At 35.3% G+C, this 16,282-nt stretch overlaps 1 protein-coding gene across 11 annotated transcripts in view; it reads left to right on the top strand.

Annotated features, from left to right (window-relative positions):
* The window catches only part of Ogdh (oxoglutarate dehydrogenase Nc73EF), a 59,474-nt gene that overhangs the window by 36,338 nt on the left and 6,854 nt on the right, over positions 1 to 16,282 (top strand). For 6 of the 11 annotated variants that reach the window (XM_045743521.2, XM_069334625.1, XM_069334622.1 and 3 more), the window contains 8 exons: positions 2,801 to 3,050; positions 3,215 to 3,375; positions 5,967 to 5,984; positions 10,057 to 10,332; positions 11,489 to 11,611; positions 12,101 to 12,264; positions 14,326 to 14,473; positions 14,987 to 15,141. In XM_045743521.2, coding sequence (XP_045599477.1) covers positions 2,801 to 3,050; positions 3,215 to 3,375; positions 5,967 to 5,984; positions 10,057 to 10,332; positions 11,489 to 11,611; positions 12,101 to 12,264; positions 14,326 to 14,473; positions 14,987 to 15,141 — 1,295 coding nt within the window. The remainder of the gene's footprint in view (positions 1 to 2,800; positions 3,051 to 3,214; positions 3,376 to 5,966; positions 5,985 to 10,056; positions 10,333 to 11,488; positions 11,612 to 12,100; positions 12,265 to 14,325; positions 14,474 to 14,986; positions 15,142 to 16,282) is intronic. The other 5 variants (XM_069334621.1, XM_069334626.1, XM_069334623.1 and 2 more) reach the window with 1 other exon arrangement.

The raw sequence follows: 16,282 nt of genomic DNA on the forward strand, positions 1-16,282 counted from the left end.
ATATATATATATATATATATATATATATATATATATATATTATATATATATATAATATATATATAAATATATATATAAATATATATATATATATATATATATATATATATATATATATATATATATATATATATATATATATATATATGTCGTACCTAATAGCCAGAACGCACTTCTCAGCCTACTATGCAAGGCCCGATTTGCCTAATAAGCCAAGTTTTCCTGAATTAATATATTTTCTCTAATTTTTTTCTTATGAAATGATAAAGCTACCCATTTCATTATGTATGAGGTCAATATTTTTTTATTGGAGTTAAAATTAACGAAGATATATGACCGAACCTAACCAACCCTTCCTAACCTAACCTAACCTATCTTTATAGGTTAGGTTAGGTTAGGTAGCCGAAAACGTTAGGTTAGGTTAGGTTAGGTAGGTTAGGTAGTCGAAAAACAATTAATTCATGAAAACTTGGCTTATTAGGCAAATTGGGCCTTGCATAGTAGGCATAGAAGTGAGTTCTGGCTACTAGGTACGACATATATATATATATATATATATATATATGTCGTACCTAGTAGCCAGAACGCACTTTTTGGCCTACTATTCATGGCCCGATTTGCCTAATAAGCCAAGTTTTCCTGAATTAATATATTTTCTCTAATTTTTTTCTTATGAAATGATAAGTCTACCCTTTTCATTATGTATCAGGTTAATTTTTCTTTATTGGAGTTAAAATTAACGTAGATATATGACCGAACCTAACCAACCCTACCTAACCTAACCTAACCTATCTTTATAGGTTAGGTTAGGTTAGGTAGCCGAAAAAGTTAGGTTAGGTTAGGTTAGGTAGGTTAGGTAGTCGAAAAACAATTAATTCATGAAAACTTGGCTTATTAGGCAAATCGGGCCTTGCATAGTAGGCTGAGAAGTGCGTTCTGGCTACTAGGTACGACATATATATATATATATATATATATATATATGTCGTACCTAGTAGCCAGAACTCACTTCTCAGCCTACTATTCAAGGCCCGATTTGCCTAATAAGCCAAGTTTTCCTGAATTAATATATTTACTATAATTTTTTTCTTATGAAATGATAAAGCAACCCTTTTCTCTATAAATGAGGTCAATTTTTTTTTATTGGAGTTAAAATTAACGTAGATATATGACCGAACCTAACCAACCCTACCTAACCTAACCTAACCTATATTTATAGGTAAGGTTAGGTTAGGTAGCCAAAAAAAGCTAGGTTAGGTTAGGTTAGGTAGGTTAGGTAGACGAAAAAACATTAATTCATGAAAACTTGGCTTATTAGGCAAATCGGGCCTTGAATAGTAGGCTGAGAAGTGCGTTCTGGCTATTAGGTACGACATATATATATATATATATATATATATATATATATATATATATATATATATATATATATATATATATATATATATATATATATATATATATATATATATATATATATATATATATATATATATATATATATATATATATATATATATATATATATATATATATATATATATATATATATATATATATATATATATATATATATATATATATATATATATATATATATATATATATATATATATATATATATATATATATATATATATATATATATATATATATATATATATATATATATATATATATATATATATATATATATATATATATATATATATATATATATATATATATATATATATATATATATATATATATATATATATATATATATATATATATATATATATATATATATATATATATATATATATATATAAATAAATATAATGTGTGTGTGTGTGTGTTTTGTAGGTTTATATTATTTGCAATATTTTTCTCATTAGATATTTTAATATTTTCACAATCCATATACATATTTGTAAAATCTTTGTTTCCTAAATCAATGTTTTCAAACATTTCCTGTTTTTCATTTTCAAAATGAAAGAAAATGAATGATATTTTTCAACATGAAAAATGTTTCTATAGATAGGTTTTTGCAAAACCAATTCATATAAAGGAACTTTGTCTCCATATCAAGCCATTTTTATTTTGATGCATTTTTCATTAATTTGTAATTAATGTTCACATTTCTTATCACATTGGAGCCAACATAAGTAGCAGTGTGTAATTATTAACTCACTCTCTCCACTGTTTTCTCTTATAATTTCAAGTGTCCTTTTCATTTATTTAACCATTCAGGGAATGGATTATTTTCTTTGTGAAAATTATTTCTTGTATGTAATAGTGAAACAGTTCTATTAGTTTTTGGGTTAGTCATAAGCATTGGGTTTTTAAGTCTACAGGAGTAAATTGTGAAAATGTTTTAAAGTCCTTGATGATAATACTTTTATGCCCATATTTAATTGGAAGACTGGCTGTTACAAAAATAAGTATCTTCATATAAATGGTACAGTATGAACAAATCCACAAGGGCTGTGACGAGGATTCGAACCTGCGTCCGAGAGCATCCCAGGGTTCATTTGATGCATCACGTTAGTGTGATCTCTGTGTGTAATGGTACAGTATGATTGCAAGATTGAATTTAATGCCATTTACTTTGATCATTCTTATTCACAATCTTTTGAAAGATTCTTGCTGGCACCAGTATGGAATGTCACCCTGCCTGCCTATCATGCACCTATCTTATAGTTCATTTAAGAAGTTTGCCTTAAGGAGCATCCAAGTGTCGTGCTCAAAATAACTTTTTCACATTAACTCAAAGCCTGATATATTCAAATGATATATTTTTTTTTTTTTTTTACAGGAAGTTAAGGATAAATATGAAAAGATTCTTGAAGAGGCCTTCACAGCAGCAAAGGCAGAGACACGTGTCTTCAACAAGCACTGGATTGACTCTCCATGGTCAGGTTTCTTTGAGGGAAAAGATCCACTGAAAGCCACTCCAACTGGTATTCATGAGGACACTATTACTCATATTTGCAAACGGTTTTCAAGTGTACCACCAAATGCCAGCGATTTTGTAATTCATAGAGGTCTACAGCGCATCTTAAGCAGTAAGTTCAGTACAGTATATTTGTGTCTGTACTGTGATTGATTTAATTTTAATCATGTGTACTCAGTGATGTATTCCTTGAGCTGTTAGAATATAGATGAAATGAAATGGTTTGTTTTATGGTTTTATTGAATAGGAAATGTACTGTTCCTGTTTTACCAATAGGTCGCATGGAAATGGTTCAGGCACGCACCGTGGACTGGGCAATGGGTGAAGCCGTTGCATTTGGATCTCTACTAAAAGATGGTGTCCATGTGCGACTTTCTGGTCAGGATGTAGAAAGAGGAACGTTCTCCCATCGTCACCACATTCTTCATCATCAAAAGGTATTTATCAGTGCATGGATAGAACTTGATACCATTAGAACTATTGGTATCAAGATACAGTACTGGATTACCAATAGAACTATTGGTAATTCAGTACTTTATCTCCTTACCCCATCGGGCCCATGCTGCCTCACCCTGACCTCAACCACCACCTTTCACCCTTTAATATTCTTTACTATCTTGTGGTGGTTTTGGTGCTTGGTGTCCCTGTGGCTCGGTCCTCTACCAGGCCTCATTGTTAGACTGGTCAACCAGGCTGCTGGATGTGGCTGCTTGATGCAGCCACGTCCATTTGAATACTAGCCACTTAAATACTGGTGTCTGTTCATTGTACTGTTCCATTGAACTCTTGTATTTCTTGAACTTGTATTCTCCCTGAACTCATTATATGCCTCTGCTCATTACATCACCCTGTACATACTCATTACAATATCACATAATTATTGCACTTTTCCTATACTACTAACACCACTCTCTACCCCGAGATATGGCAGTCCAGTGATGAGTGTCTTGATTGGCTATGATCAAAAGACATTTTGGTTTGAAGATGACATGTACTGGATTGATAAACATGTTGTTAGTGACTCGGTACATTCTTGAACCACTATGTAACTGTAGAAAATATTTAACCTAGTGACTAGCTGTCCTTTTATAAGTTGAGAAAAGTCCTAGATAAATTATGAACATTTATTTAAAGCATATTATGGCATGGTAGTTTGTATTAGCGTTCATGTGGCCCTACGCTATATGTGTGAAGACTTTGGATATAACTATTGCCAAGTCATTGCATGTATAATAGTAGTAGTAGTAGTTACATGTTACTGGTGAAAGAATGGTGATTCTTCATGTGTAGAGTAGTGGCAAGAGGAAGGGTGGCTTGGTGCTTATTCTGTCCTATATCTCATGGGGATGGGTAGCTTAGTGCTTGATCTCTTATATCCTATGGGGTTAGGAAATAATGTACACATAAGATAGTAGTTGTGAACAAGAAATTCAAAATTTATAAAAATGTTACATGTGTTAATTTGCTGCTTCTTAGAACTAAAGAAGACTGGTACTTTGATGTTTAACATTGCTCTGCAGTTTATACATGGACACAATATGCCGAATGTAGGGTAAGGAGGGATGCAAATAATGAGAGGGGAAATAAGGAAGTGTTCAACAGGATCAGTCATTTCCTTCTTACTCTTACAGCAATGTTAAAATATGAGAACTGTACTATCTGATTGTTACGGGCCTGCTTGAGCTAGTAACTGGGTTCTTTCTGTGTAATGTTCTTTAGAGCCACCTCTTCTATGATTCCACCCTAAGCCAATGGTAAGTTCTCAAGAATTGGCAGTAGCAAGTAACAGTGCAAGGAATAAAGGGGGGTATAAACAAGATACAATTACACCTTCACCAATATGTTATCTATAGGAGTACAGCTACACTTATGTACACAGTGTCTCTTTCATCCAGGACACACAATACAGTATATCTGTAGTGTTCACCAAAACCCAGTAAGTTCACCTTACTCAACATGGGCCAGTCCACACACTGTATCGTCATGATGTCCCAATACCCCACATCTGCTCTCCAGAAACACACTGGCAGAGGGCTTCAGCAACATGCTGACAAGGGATCACAAATAATCACTTCCAGGGGTCTCTTAACACCCTGGCAGAAGTCTCTAGCAGCACTTCTCAGCAGACGGCTACTACTGTCGTCTTGTAACTCCTCTTGGCCAAATCCCGGGTACGTTGGTTCACACAACTGCCTAAGTAAAATAGCCAACACAGTGCTTACTACCGACGGCGGCCACTTGTCCTCGCGGGAAACAAGTCTGGAGTTCTGGACTGCCCAAGGTGAACTCGTTTCCACAGCGCAATCGACTTTCCACGTCGCCTCTGTGGACACAAATCATTAGCCAGACAGAACGTATACAAGGAGAACATAGAATGCAAACCTTTCAGGTTTAGGTGGTACTTAAGGATTAAATAACCAAAAGATATTCAGAATGTTGGACAGATTTTGAATGTGGGCATTCTTCAAGGATTACCTGGTTAGGAGTCTTGGGAGTTATTCTGCTCCCCGATCCCAGCCCGGGGCCTTGCTCGGATAGATTGTTTCCAGGGGGAACAAGGCATCAAATTGATAAAAGTGGAAAGTTAGACAAATCTTTAAAGCCTTACTAATACAGTACTAAGATAGCCACTTCAGTGTATATACAGATGATATTGTGAGTTAACCAAAGTACTGTAGTGTACTGTGATTCCCTCGAGTGGTATTCAGGTTATGGTCCTTGAAATGCTGTAACACAGCAGCTTATGGGCTGAAACAACTCTCATAACACCATGAGTTCTTGTGTATGCTTGGAATTGAGGTTATAAACAAAGTGGCTCATCTCTGAATTCACACACTATGAACTCTTGGACTGAGGGATTATGGTATAGTATACAGGATATAAATTCAGATTGTTGAATGAAAATAAACATTTGTATGTTTTAGTGGTAACTTTTATGTATTAAATATACTAATGTAGAAAAGGTAGTAATTAGTGAGGCAGTCTCTTGTCTGTGTGTGCATGTATGATATTACTATTAATATTTCAGATGACAAATGATACTCCAGTAAGGCAGTAGATGATAACGTCTCCAGCAGCCTCTGTTACGTGATTTAGTAACTGTGCCAATGAGAATTTTGGTGGCTTTATACAGACACTAATCCAATTCATTGATATGCTTATTAAATTGCTTTTATTTTATTTTATTTTTTGCTTACATTAATCCTTAAGATAGCAAACGTACCTATCAGTATTTTGTGTATTCATGGGTCCACAACTTGGGAACGGCCTCAAAATCGGTGTTTTAGCCCCCTCATCCTGCTATGCAAACTATTTCCGATGTCCACATGATGAGCAGTGTAGCTAATGTATTATTATTAGTGGTTTTTAAAGGAAAAGTTCCTCAATAATTGCTGATAGTAATAGTGCATTGGTGGTAACCAGTGCCTTTGCATCACTACTGTCTACTGCCTCATCCTTTAGTAGTCTGCAAAAATCATTAAATCAAACAAACAAGAAAATGCCATCATTTATGGCAAATAAGAAGTAGCTGTATTGTCCCAAAAATGAGTAAAGTTGGTCTTTGGCGGACCAGGAACGCATTCCCTATTTATAACATTGTGCCAACGGGAAATCTGGTTGTTATGATCGGCTGACTAGCAAATGCCTTTTTGGAACACATCCTGTTCATTAATTGAGGACTGGTTGTACAGTATATGTATCGCAATATATTTGCAACTTTATTGAACATGCACACTAATTTCTAAGAATTGCCTTTTACTCACTGCCTGAAGGGTGAAATTGCATTAAAACCTTCTAGTGTAAGTAGTAATGCAGCATATTTATATTTTAATTTCTATGGTTTTGAAATACAGAGGATCTATTTGGTTAACTGGTTATCACAGAGCTTGTTAGTAATCTTTAAATTGCAACACTGAAATGTTATTAAAGTGCTCCTTAGATTTACATGTACTGTACAGAGTTTTTTATGTAAAATAGATGGTATATAACATGAAAATACATAGTAGTAGTAGTAGTGATGCATTGTAATATAGGAAGAAAGGACATGCCATTACTTCCCTCATAAGTGACTAAGGCCAGGTGTTTCTCATGGCAAGTATGTATGTTTATTAAATGCTAACTTTCTATAAACTTTAAATGGTACTGTATTGCAAACTGTTGTAAGTGAGGGGTCTCGATAGGTTTATCTTGCTAGTGGAAGTTAAATGGCAACTATATACTTTGCTTGATACAAAGTATAAAGGGTGGATGATGCCTGTAATATTGAATCATAAAAGGGACAAAAGGATTTAAAATATTTATAAAGGAAAGGAGTTTTTGAGGATTCTTTTCAGTTAAAAAATCATCACTTTTTGTAGCAAAACATTTAAGAGTACCATATTTGCATGGATTTTTGGTTAAATGTTTGTGTTGGGTCGTATGGGCACCTGTACACACATTTTATGCTTTTGTGAAGTTATCTTTACTTTTGTTTGTCGAATTGTTGAATGGGTTTGTGTGTGTGTGTGCCGTTGCATGTTATATATTATGATTTGTGACTTCTTGGATACCGTGTTGTCAAGAATTTGTAAATAATTTTAATGGGAAAATGCAGGTGAGCTTGTTTATAGCAAAACTCTCATAGAACCCAGTATAAGCATCAGTTTCTTTACTTATTTTATTATTGTACATGGGTACAGTTTGTTGTGTATTTTTTTATGCTCCACACATCATTATTCACAGAAAATTTATTTTTGATCTATTCCATTCAAATTCTCCCAAAGGCAGGATCACTTAAGATCTCACTGGACAGGATTAGGATAATCAGAGTAGAGCTACACCAGCACAACATGGATTTTTTCAATTTCCTGTCATACCCCAACTTTTCCATGTTGTATTTTCTTCACTGTCCACAAAAGCCATTAGCTTGTGTGTTATAAGCCATTGTGCCTAGGTAGTGGCCAAGGATTGGTGTTTTCCCTGTGGCCCTTTCTCTTGTGAGAGAGGGTTTGTCAGCCTGAGGCATTATTAATCAAATTTGGTCTAATTTCTACTTAACTATGTTTTGATGCTAGTTTCTAGGCAGACATGCATACAGTATTTCTACATTGGTGGGGGGGGGGGGGTATTGTCTATTCCTCTGCTCAGCTTGAGACTTGATAACGGTCCAGGATGAACCGAAATGTTGTCACTTTAGTTTGTGTGCAGGTTGGGTGTCTAATTTTCATTTATGTTATTGTGACTTATTGGGTCTGTATAATACTTATTAGTTTCCATCCCAAGTTAAGCTCATTGTTCCTTATTAGCTAGTAGGTAATCCTCTTGTTTTCAGTAGTGAAATGCTGCTATTTTGTGGGTCCAGTGTCAAGTGGAAGAGTCCTTTTTTTTAGGCTTCATTTCTCTAAAAAATTTCCTACTGACAGTTTAAATGGGGAAAATCTGAAAATTGACATTTAGTTTTTCCCCTTTAGCAAAGTGCCTCATTGTGGAGGATTTAAAAAAGCATATTCACTTAGCTGATGTTTTTCTATATACTGTACTGTATAACCCTGATACTTACTTTCCAGGAAGCAGCCCATTAGAGGGTTGCTATAGCAAAATTTGCTCTACGAGGGACTATTACCACACACCTCTCTTTCAAGCTCTGAATCCATATTATCCCTTCCCCCTCCACTTCTTAATACATTGTTCCACTCTTCCCTTTCAAGATACTGGTTCTTTCTCTACCAGGTAATCCTTTTATTGTAACCTTGTACACCCTTCTCGTTACTAGTATGCCCAAGTATTGTTTAACATATCCATACACCTCAGTGTGCTTTTTTGCTTCTCATCTCATCATTTTCTCATCCCTTTTACTCTTGCCTCATTTTTCCTATATTTCACCATTGATATTACCATTTCACGTACTTGGGCTAGTTTTCTCAAGCTAATTTTCACTTCTTTGAGCACTGTTCCTTGCCATACCCAAGTTTCATTTCATGTCAGGGCTGGTAGTGTTATGCTATCTTGCAGTTGTTTCTTAACTTCCATACTAACATTCCTTCCATAGCTTCCCTACCTTCCATAGCCTCCCTACCTTCCATAGCCTCCCTACCTACCAACATTCCTTCCTATTAATATACTATTTATCTCTGCTACCAGAAACTCTTCTCTTAGCTGCATTGTGAATGGCATAAGTTTGGTGGAACTGAATTGCCTGTGCTTGTTTACTTTTGCAGCAGCAGCTACTTCGGCCAGATTATTTGCCGAAGCTGTTCAGAATTCTGTGCTCGGCCTTTTCACTGCACGTCTTGCTTGCATATACAGTACACAGTTTAGTCAGTTCCAGTAGTTCAACTGAACATTTTCACTTTCACCCCTTCTCATTTCTAATAAGGTGCTGCTTCAGACTGGGTAATCAAATTGCTAGGACCATTTGAAAAGTTTTCCATGGTTCAGGTGCCTAGTTTATCTTTAGTCTGATTGTCATGATCCTTGCCTTAAGGAGCAACTGAATGGTGCAATTCAGAAAGATGCTTTTCATATTTACCCAAAGCTGTATTTTTAAAGTTGGATATTAAAAATGGAAAAATAGCACAAATTATTCACAAGTATTGTCTGTTAAGCTTACATTTGTAAGATCTTAAAAGATGCATTGAAAGTTTTGTGTTGAGTGACAATGCACTGAGGCTTTGTTCATAGGCAATTTTGGTAAGTATGTGTTTATTTTATTTCTAGCTTTTAATGTGAGGTGTTTCTATGCAATCATGTTTACTTACAGAGAGGGACTCCTAAGACAAATATATAAACCGTTTTATATGTATGTGCTGGAAAGTGTGATCTCTGACGGTCCCTTACCTGTGTTGGTTTCTCTTGGCTTCTATTTAGTTATAATCACTATTTTCCTAAAGCAATGTACTCTATGCTCTGTTCATTTGGTATATTAGTAGCTTCTCTTTAATTATAGTGCACAATTATTGTCCCCTCCATTATACTGAAACTATTCATAAAGAAATTTTAAAACGTGAAGTGTGGGTGCACTTGTGTGTAATCTCTTCAGATGTTCTACATAGTCTTGGTGAGGTATTAAGATACAATGTTATTGCTACTGTTCAGAGAGCCATTTTATTGTAATCCAAATTTTTTTTTGTATTCTTCAGGTTGACAAATCATATTACAACGCTCTAGCAAATATGTACCCTGATCAAGCCCCATACACTGTTTGTAATTCATCACTGTCCGAGTATGCAGTGTTGGGCTTTGAGCTGGGATTCTCGATGACCAATCCTAATGCCTTGGTGATTTGGGAGGCTCAGTTTGGGGACTTCAACAACACTGCACAGTGCATCATTGACCAATTTATGGCCTCTGGACAATCCAAATGGATTAGACAAACTGGTCTGGTCCTACAGCTACCTCATGGCATGGAAGGCATGGTAAGTAGAAATAACCTTTTGGTGTGTAGGTGTTGGAGATAGTTTCACATTTGGGTTGGGAACTCATTATTCATCAGTTTTTCTTCAACGTCATGGGAAGGCACATCACTTTAGGGAGTGAACCCTACACAAGGTAGGGTTCCAAGCTCCATTTTCATCCTCCATTTTTCCATTATCAGCACATTTCTGGGTAATGAACATTCTCATCTGGTCTCCTTTACAGCACTTTTCCATTGGGCTTCATCCAAGAAAACCCTTTTCCTAACATAATATATCCTTAAATAATCTAGTTTCCTTCTCGATCTTTTTGAGTTGAATACTACAATGCAGTGGTCATTTGCTCCCAGTGGCTGCTTGTATTTTAGCCTCTGTCACACTTGTGGAATAAAAGTTTTTAAGTTCTAAGGCTTTTAGCTGCAGCTCATTCTTAACTCTGGCTTCACAATACAGTATGTTGTCAAGCATTTCCTTTCTATGATACCCACTAATTTTGCTCTCCACGTGCCATTCCTATAGTGGAGAGTAGGAATGTCCAGTCAATTACATGGTTCCTAAAGTTACCTAATACTAAGGTGTTCATTCCAGTTGCTGTCATTGCTACCCCCTCTATGATCTGCCTGGCTTTTATCCTCTTGTTCTCTTCCCTTGCTCTTCTATTGTTGGATTTGAGTTTTTGATAACCACCACCACCACATTATTGCTAGCATTCATCTTGCTGCATGTAGGTTTGTTGACTATCTCTATCAAGGTTTCCCCAGACCTTCAGTGCAGTTGCAACATTGATGTATTAATAAATGTGTTCTATAAAGGTACAGATAAGGCCATTTAATGTATAATCTGCCTCTGCCTTTTTTCTTCATCCATTATTTTTTATTTTTTTTTATTTGAATACAATGATCTTTTAAATTTACAGTAATCTTTAAAGCTCAATATCAGTTACTGTTTGCAGTTTGCATTATTTTTGCTAGTAAGAATGGTTTTCATGTATGGAAGCTTTATTTATATTGTTCAAAACGCTTTCATAAAATTAGATTTTGTTCAACAAAAAGTAAATGTATCTATAAATTAGTGTATCTTGTACACCAATATATTTGGCAGGATTTGGTGTCAATAAATTTTGTTTATAAGAATGTATTAATACTGTACGCGCGCGCAGGGTCCTGAGCACTCGAGTGGCCGCATTGAACGGTTCCTGCAGATGACTTCTGATGATCCTGATGTTCTTCCTGCCTTCTCATCTGACTTTGCAATTAGACAGTTGTCTGACATTAACTGGATAGTAAGTACATGTTGTTGATGTAGAAAGATTTGAAACATTAATGATACTTACATTTTTATTTTTTTTTGTTTGAGAAATACTGTATTCCGATACATTGTACAGTATATAACATCTAAAACAAATCTTTAAATTTTGTAGGTGCTTTCTTTGTTATACATTTAAAGTTATTTTTTCTTAAATTAATCAATTTTGTAAAACTATTAGATCTATACCGATGCACTTTCCTAGTTACATTATTGAGAGCTTTTGTAGTATTAAAGACATTTGACAGCGATTAGGAAGTTGAGGGTTCAATATAAAGTTAAGACTACAGGAACACACACAAGGTTGTATAAAAGGGATCTTAAGGTATTGCAATAAATTGAAGCGATTCATGTTGGTATACAGACAATTGTTTGTTGGGTTTGGAACACTAAATATGTAGAAATATGTGATTGAAAAATATAGTGATGTATGAAATTGTGTACTATAATGTATAATGATTGACAGGTCGCCAACTGCTCTACTCCTGCCAACCTGTTCCACATCCTTCGACGACAGATTGCTCTTCCTTTCCGAAAGCCACTGATTATCATGACCCCCAAATCTCTTCTTAGACACCCAGAAGCCAGATCTTCCTTCGATGAAATGGTGGAAGGAACTGAATTCCAAAGGTATACTGTAGTTGATTTACTATACTGTATACCCTTAGACTTTTTCTGAAAAGCTGGCAATTTCAAAGTTTTGCATTGTGTGAAATTTTGAGATTTATATGTTTTCAAACTTTATTAATTTTTAATGCTTTATCAAATGACTTCAGATTTGGATGAATGTATTTTATTGTATATTTTGGGTACCACATCTGGTTATATTGTGGTTCAAGGCTTAAAAATGAAATCTTCATGGAATACATTTTTGTTTTTCTGGAGGCCTTGGAGGTATTTTCTTCTATAGGCAATTTGTTTCAATAATTTAATGTTATTGTTGGAGTTCAGGGTACAGAACTCTTTCATGCACTCACATGAACAATTACATTTTTAAAATTATCCATATCTCCATGGTAGAGAATGTGATTATATAATATGGGCTATAGGTGAGTTAGGTCTAGCTCTATCTGGTGCATTCTTGAAGTTGTGGATGGAGGCAACCTCCATGACTAGTACTTTTTGTTCGTTTCATCTCTTATCCATCTATTTAGCACTTCTCAAGCTTCTCTTTACTCACTTGCTTCACCACCGCCACTTTTAACACTAATATTCTGACCAGTCGGTGCATATTCGACCATAAACATTCGGAGCATCTGAAGATGATGCATGATGTGAGACAAGTGAGTATGCAAGAAGTGGTGGTAATTGAGGGTGAACACTGCAAAAATAAGGGAGGGAATAAGGGTTAGTGGAATCTGTTTATTCCAGCAAATCAAGGTTGATAAAGGAAATTTGCATATACCATAATGTCACAGTTCCTCATGGTAGAGCCTCGGTGTGAACCCTTCAAAGTGTCATGCCTTAGTGATGGGATCGTGTGAAGGTGACCACACTTGACTAATTAAACACATTCAGTTAAATCTTGATTGAAGATAATGAGGAACTTTTTTACATTGTGTATAGCATGCATATGTTTTTGTTGCATTGCTGAAGACCAGATTGGAATGTGCTTCCCTATTATTGACTGCAGTGCCAGTTAAGGCAGTACAGTATTGCAAGAGTTGTTACCAAATGATTAAGACTAGGGATCATTCCTGAAGGATTGGACTGGATCCTGCAGGATTCCACAAACCTACTCTGTAAACTTTAAGTAAACAAATTTGAGTGTGTACCCTGTGCCACTGCAGAAATTTTCCTTCGGGACATTTTACATGTGGCATGACCAATATGATGTAATTGGACAGAAATGCACATTATACCTCGTCGCTGTCACTATAGTAGAGAGTGCACTTTTCTGAATAAGGATTATCGCTCTGAGCTGACCTTTTTTTTTTTTTTTTTTTTTTTTACAACCTCTGTGAGCTGTCTGTCATAAGCATTACCAAGAATTGTACATCCTGTGGATATGCTAATTGAAGGGACTTTGCACCAGAAGGTGTCATAGCCAAAGTACTAAAGAAAATGATATTGCAAACCTAGCATATGCTGTGTGTATTTGTCTTGCCTAAGGAGCTTATGTTCTATTAATGTGTGTGTGTGTGGTGCTACATCCACTATTTAGTTTCTATTTCTAATATTTTTATACTCCACTTGCCTTACTGGTAAACTGTACTGCCCTTCTGGTCTCCTTGCCCCTCTTGCAAACCACCTTGCTGCATATTATTGTGAACCAACACCAGTAGGAGGAATGGGCAGTAGCCTGCCCATTCCTTCAACCTGGTTTTGATTTTCTGTATGCTGCACAGTTGTCCATTTTGTTCCCTTCTCATCAGTTGAGCATCATTTGCAAACAGTCATGTATAATCTTACCTCATCTCATTACCATCTTCAGTAAGTAAATGGGGGAAGTGGTGGAAAGGAGTAAGGATGATATTTTGAATGCTGTGCTTGGTAATATTATGAAGTTTTATTAAGTTTTAATCTCTACTGACCTGTGTCTAGCTTTCATACACGTGTACCATTTGACGCACGAGTGACAGCTGGATGTGACTTATTTGCTGTTCTAAGCAAACCATTTTATTATAATTAAGAAGATATTACTGTTAAAAAGAGTGTAAAGTAAAGTTGTTCGTTCCATTTTTACATCAGAATAATCCCAGAGAAGGGCCCAGCAGCAAAGAATGTAGCAGGTGTGAAACGACTAATTTTCTGCTCTGGCAAAGTCTACTATGACCTGATTGCTGCTCGCAGGGAAGCTGGTATTGAGGATTCCATTGCCATTACTAGAGTGGAACAGGTAATAATTTAAAGGCATCTATGATTAAATTTTAATATTTTAAGTTTATTATTTTTTTCCATATTAACCATAAAATAATTCAAATTATTAAATGGGGCGATTTCCCATGCTATACAGTCACCAACCCCAAGCCGAGCTGTATTTATTCGAACCATCCTAATACCCGAATTTCATTGGGCTCTCTAAATAAGGTTTTGGGTCAAAACACCAATTTTAAAATGTTCGGCATATAGAGAGACTATGGCTAAGAGTGCTTCTGGCAGCTTCAGCATATTTCTGTTCATCTGTTTGAAAATAGAAATGCCATTTGTACAATTTGTTAATTTATAATACAGTAACTTCATGTAACTTTTAATACATTTTCAATTTAGTTCAGTTAAAAATTGTATTTATGCAGTCATACAAAATTAACCAGTACATTACAAATTAAATTTTTAAATATATACTTGCAAATACATTCTAAATAATTTTCTAGTTTTTAATGCTGATTAAAATTGTTGCACCCTTTCTCAGATTGCCCCATTCCCATATGACTTGATAAAGCAAGAATGTGACAAGTATCCAGATGCTGAATTGGTCTGGTCGCAGGAGGAGCACAAGAACATGGGTCCCTGGTCTTACATTCAACCACGCATTGCTACTGCACTCAATCATGAGAGACATATTGCGTAAGTAATGAGTTTAACGATAATAATTTCACTATGGATTGAGAGATTTTCTTCGTAGTGCAAATATTATAGATAATCATTTTTATTTGAGAATTCTATAAGGCTTTACACATGCATTAAATGTTTGAAGTACAAATTTAACTTTAATTATTAAAAGATAAAACTGGAAATCATAATTGGTGCTACACAGAAAATGTTCAGTTTCAATAGGCTTTAGATGACTTGGTCTTTCTGGTCATCACTTGGTTGTTTTGTCCATATCTGACAGTTACTGTTGCTTTCAACAGTCTGTTCATTTTTCCTCTTTTTCTGACATTGATGGTACTGTATGTACAAAAATATGAACTGTTACACCCAAAAAAGTTCGTTTTGTACTATTGAAATACTAATCAGCATAACAAAAAAGTGGAACATATTAATCATAGACCTTACCTAACTACTGTATGGAACTGGTATTATTTAGCAATGGTAGTATTACAGTAGCAGGATTGTTGTGATAATTAGTGTTGTGTGGGCGGGAGTAATTCTGAGGGAGGTGGCATCTGCTGACTGTGTGGCCACCTGTTGTTGTCTGCACTCACCATACCAGCTTAGGGGTTCGCTATGGTGAACACAAATGTAGATGCTTATATGTAACGTGTGTGTATAGTGAAATAACAGCAAAAGGAGTATGTTGGGAGAAACCATTTTGGTGACAGAGGTGGCATAGTGCTGGCTGCTGTCTGTCATGTAATTTTGTTGTGAATATAGTGTAAAAAAATGCACAAAGAGTATAGTGGGAGTAGGAATGCTGGCAACTGAGGGAGGGAGCATCAGCCGACTGTGGTGACCTCAATTAATGTCATGCCTCACCATACCAGCCTAGTTGTACAGTTGGTTCACATATTTTATTATATAAATATATCACACTACACACTATTGAATAATATTACAGCTGTACTGCAAAATAAGAGGAAAAATAAGACATTGAAATAATTGGGTAATATCATCTTTGACAACTCCCTCCTGACTGCTCTGACGGAGCAGACCTCATTCAATACTTGCTCTGTCAACGTTTTTTTCTTTTTCACCAGACATCCCAACCCTATTGCGGCTAAAATATGCCACCTACGATTTTTATTATTTTTTCCATGATCAGGAA

This window comes from Procambarus clarkii, chromosome 31, assembly GCF_040958095.1.
Source record: "Procambarus clarkii isolate CNS0578487 chromosome 31, FALCON_Pclarkii_2.0, whole genome shotgun sequence".
NCBI lineage: Eukaryota > Metazoa > Arthropoda > Malacostraca > Decapoda > Cambaridae > Procambarus > Procambarus clarkii.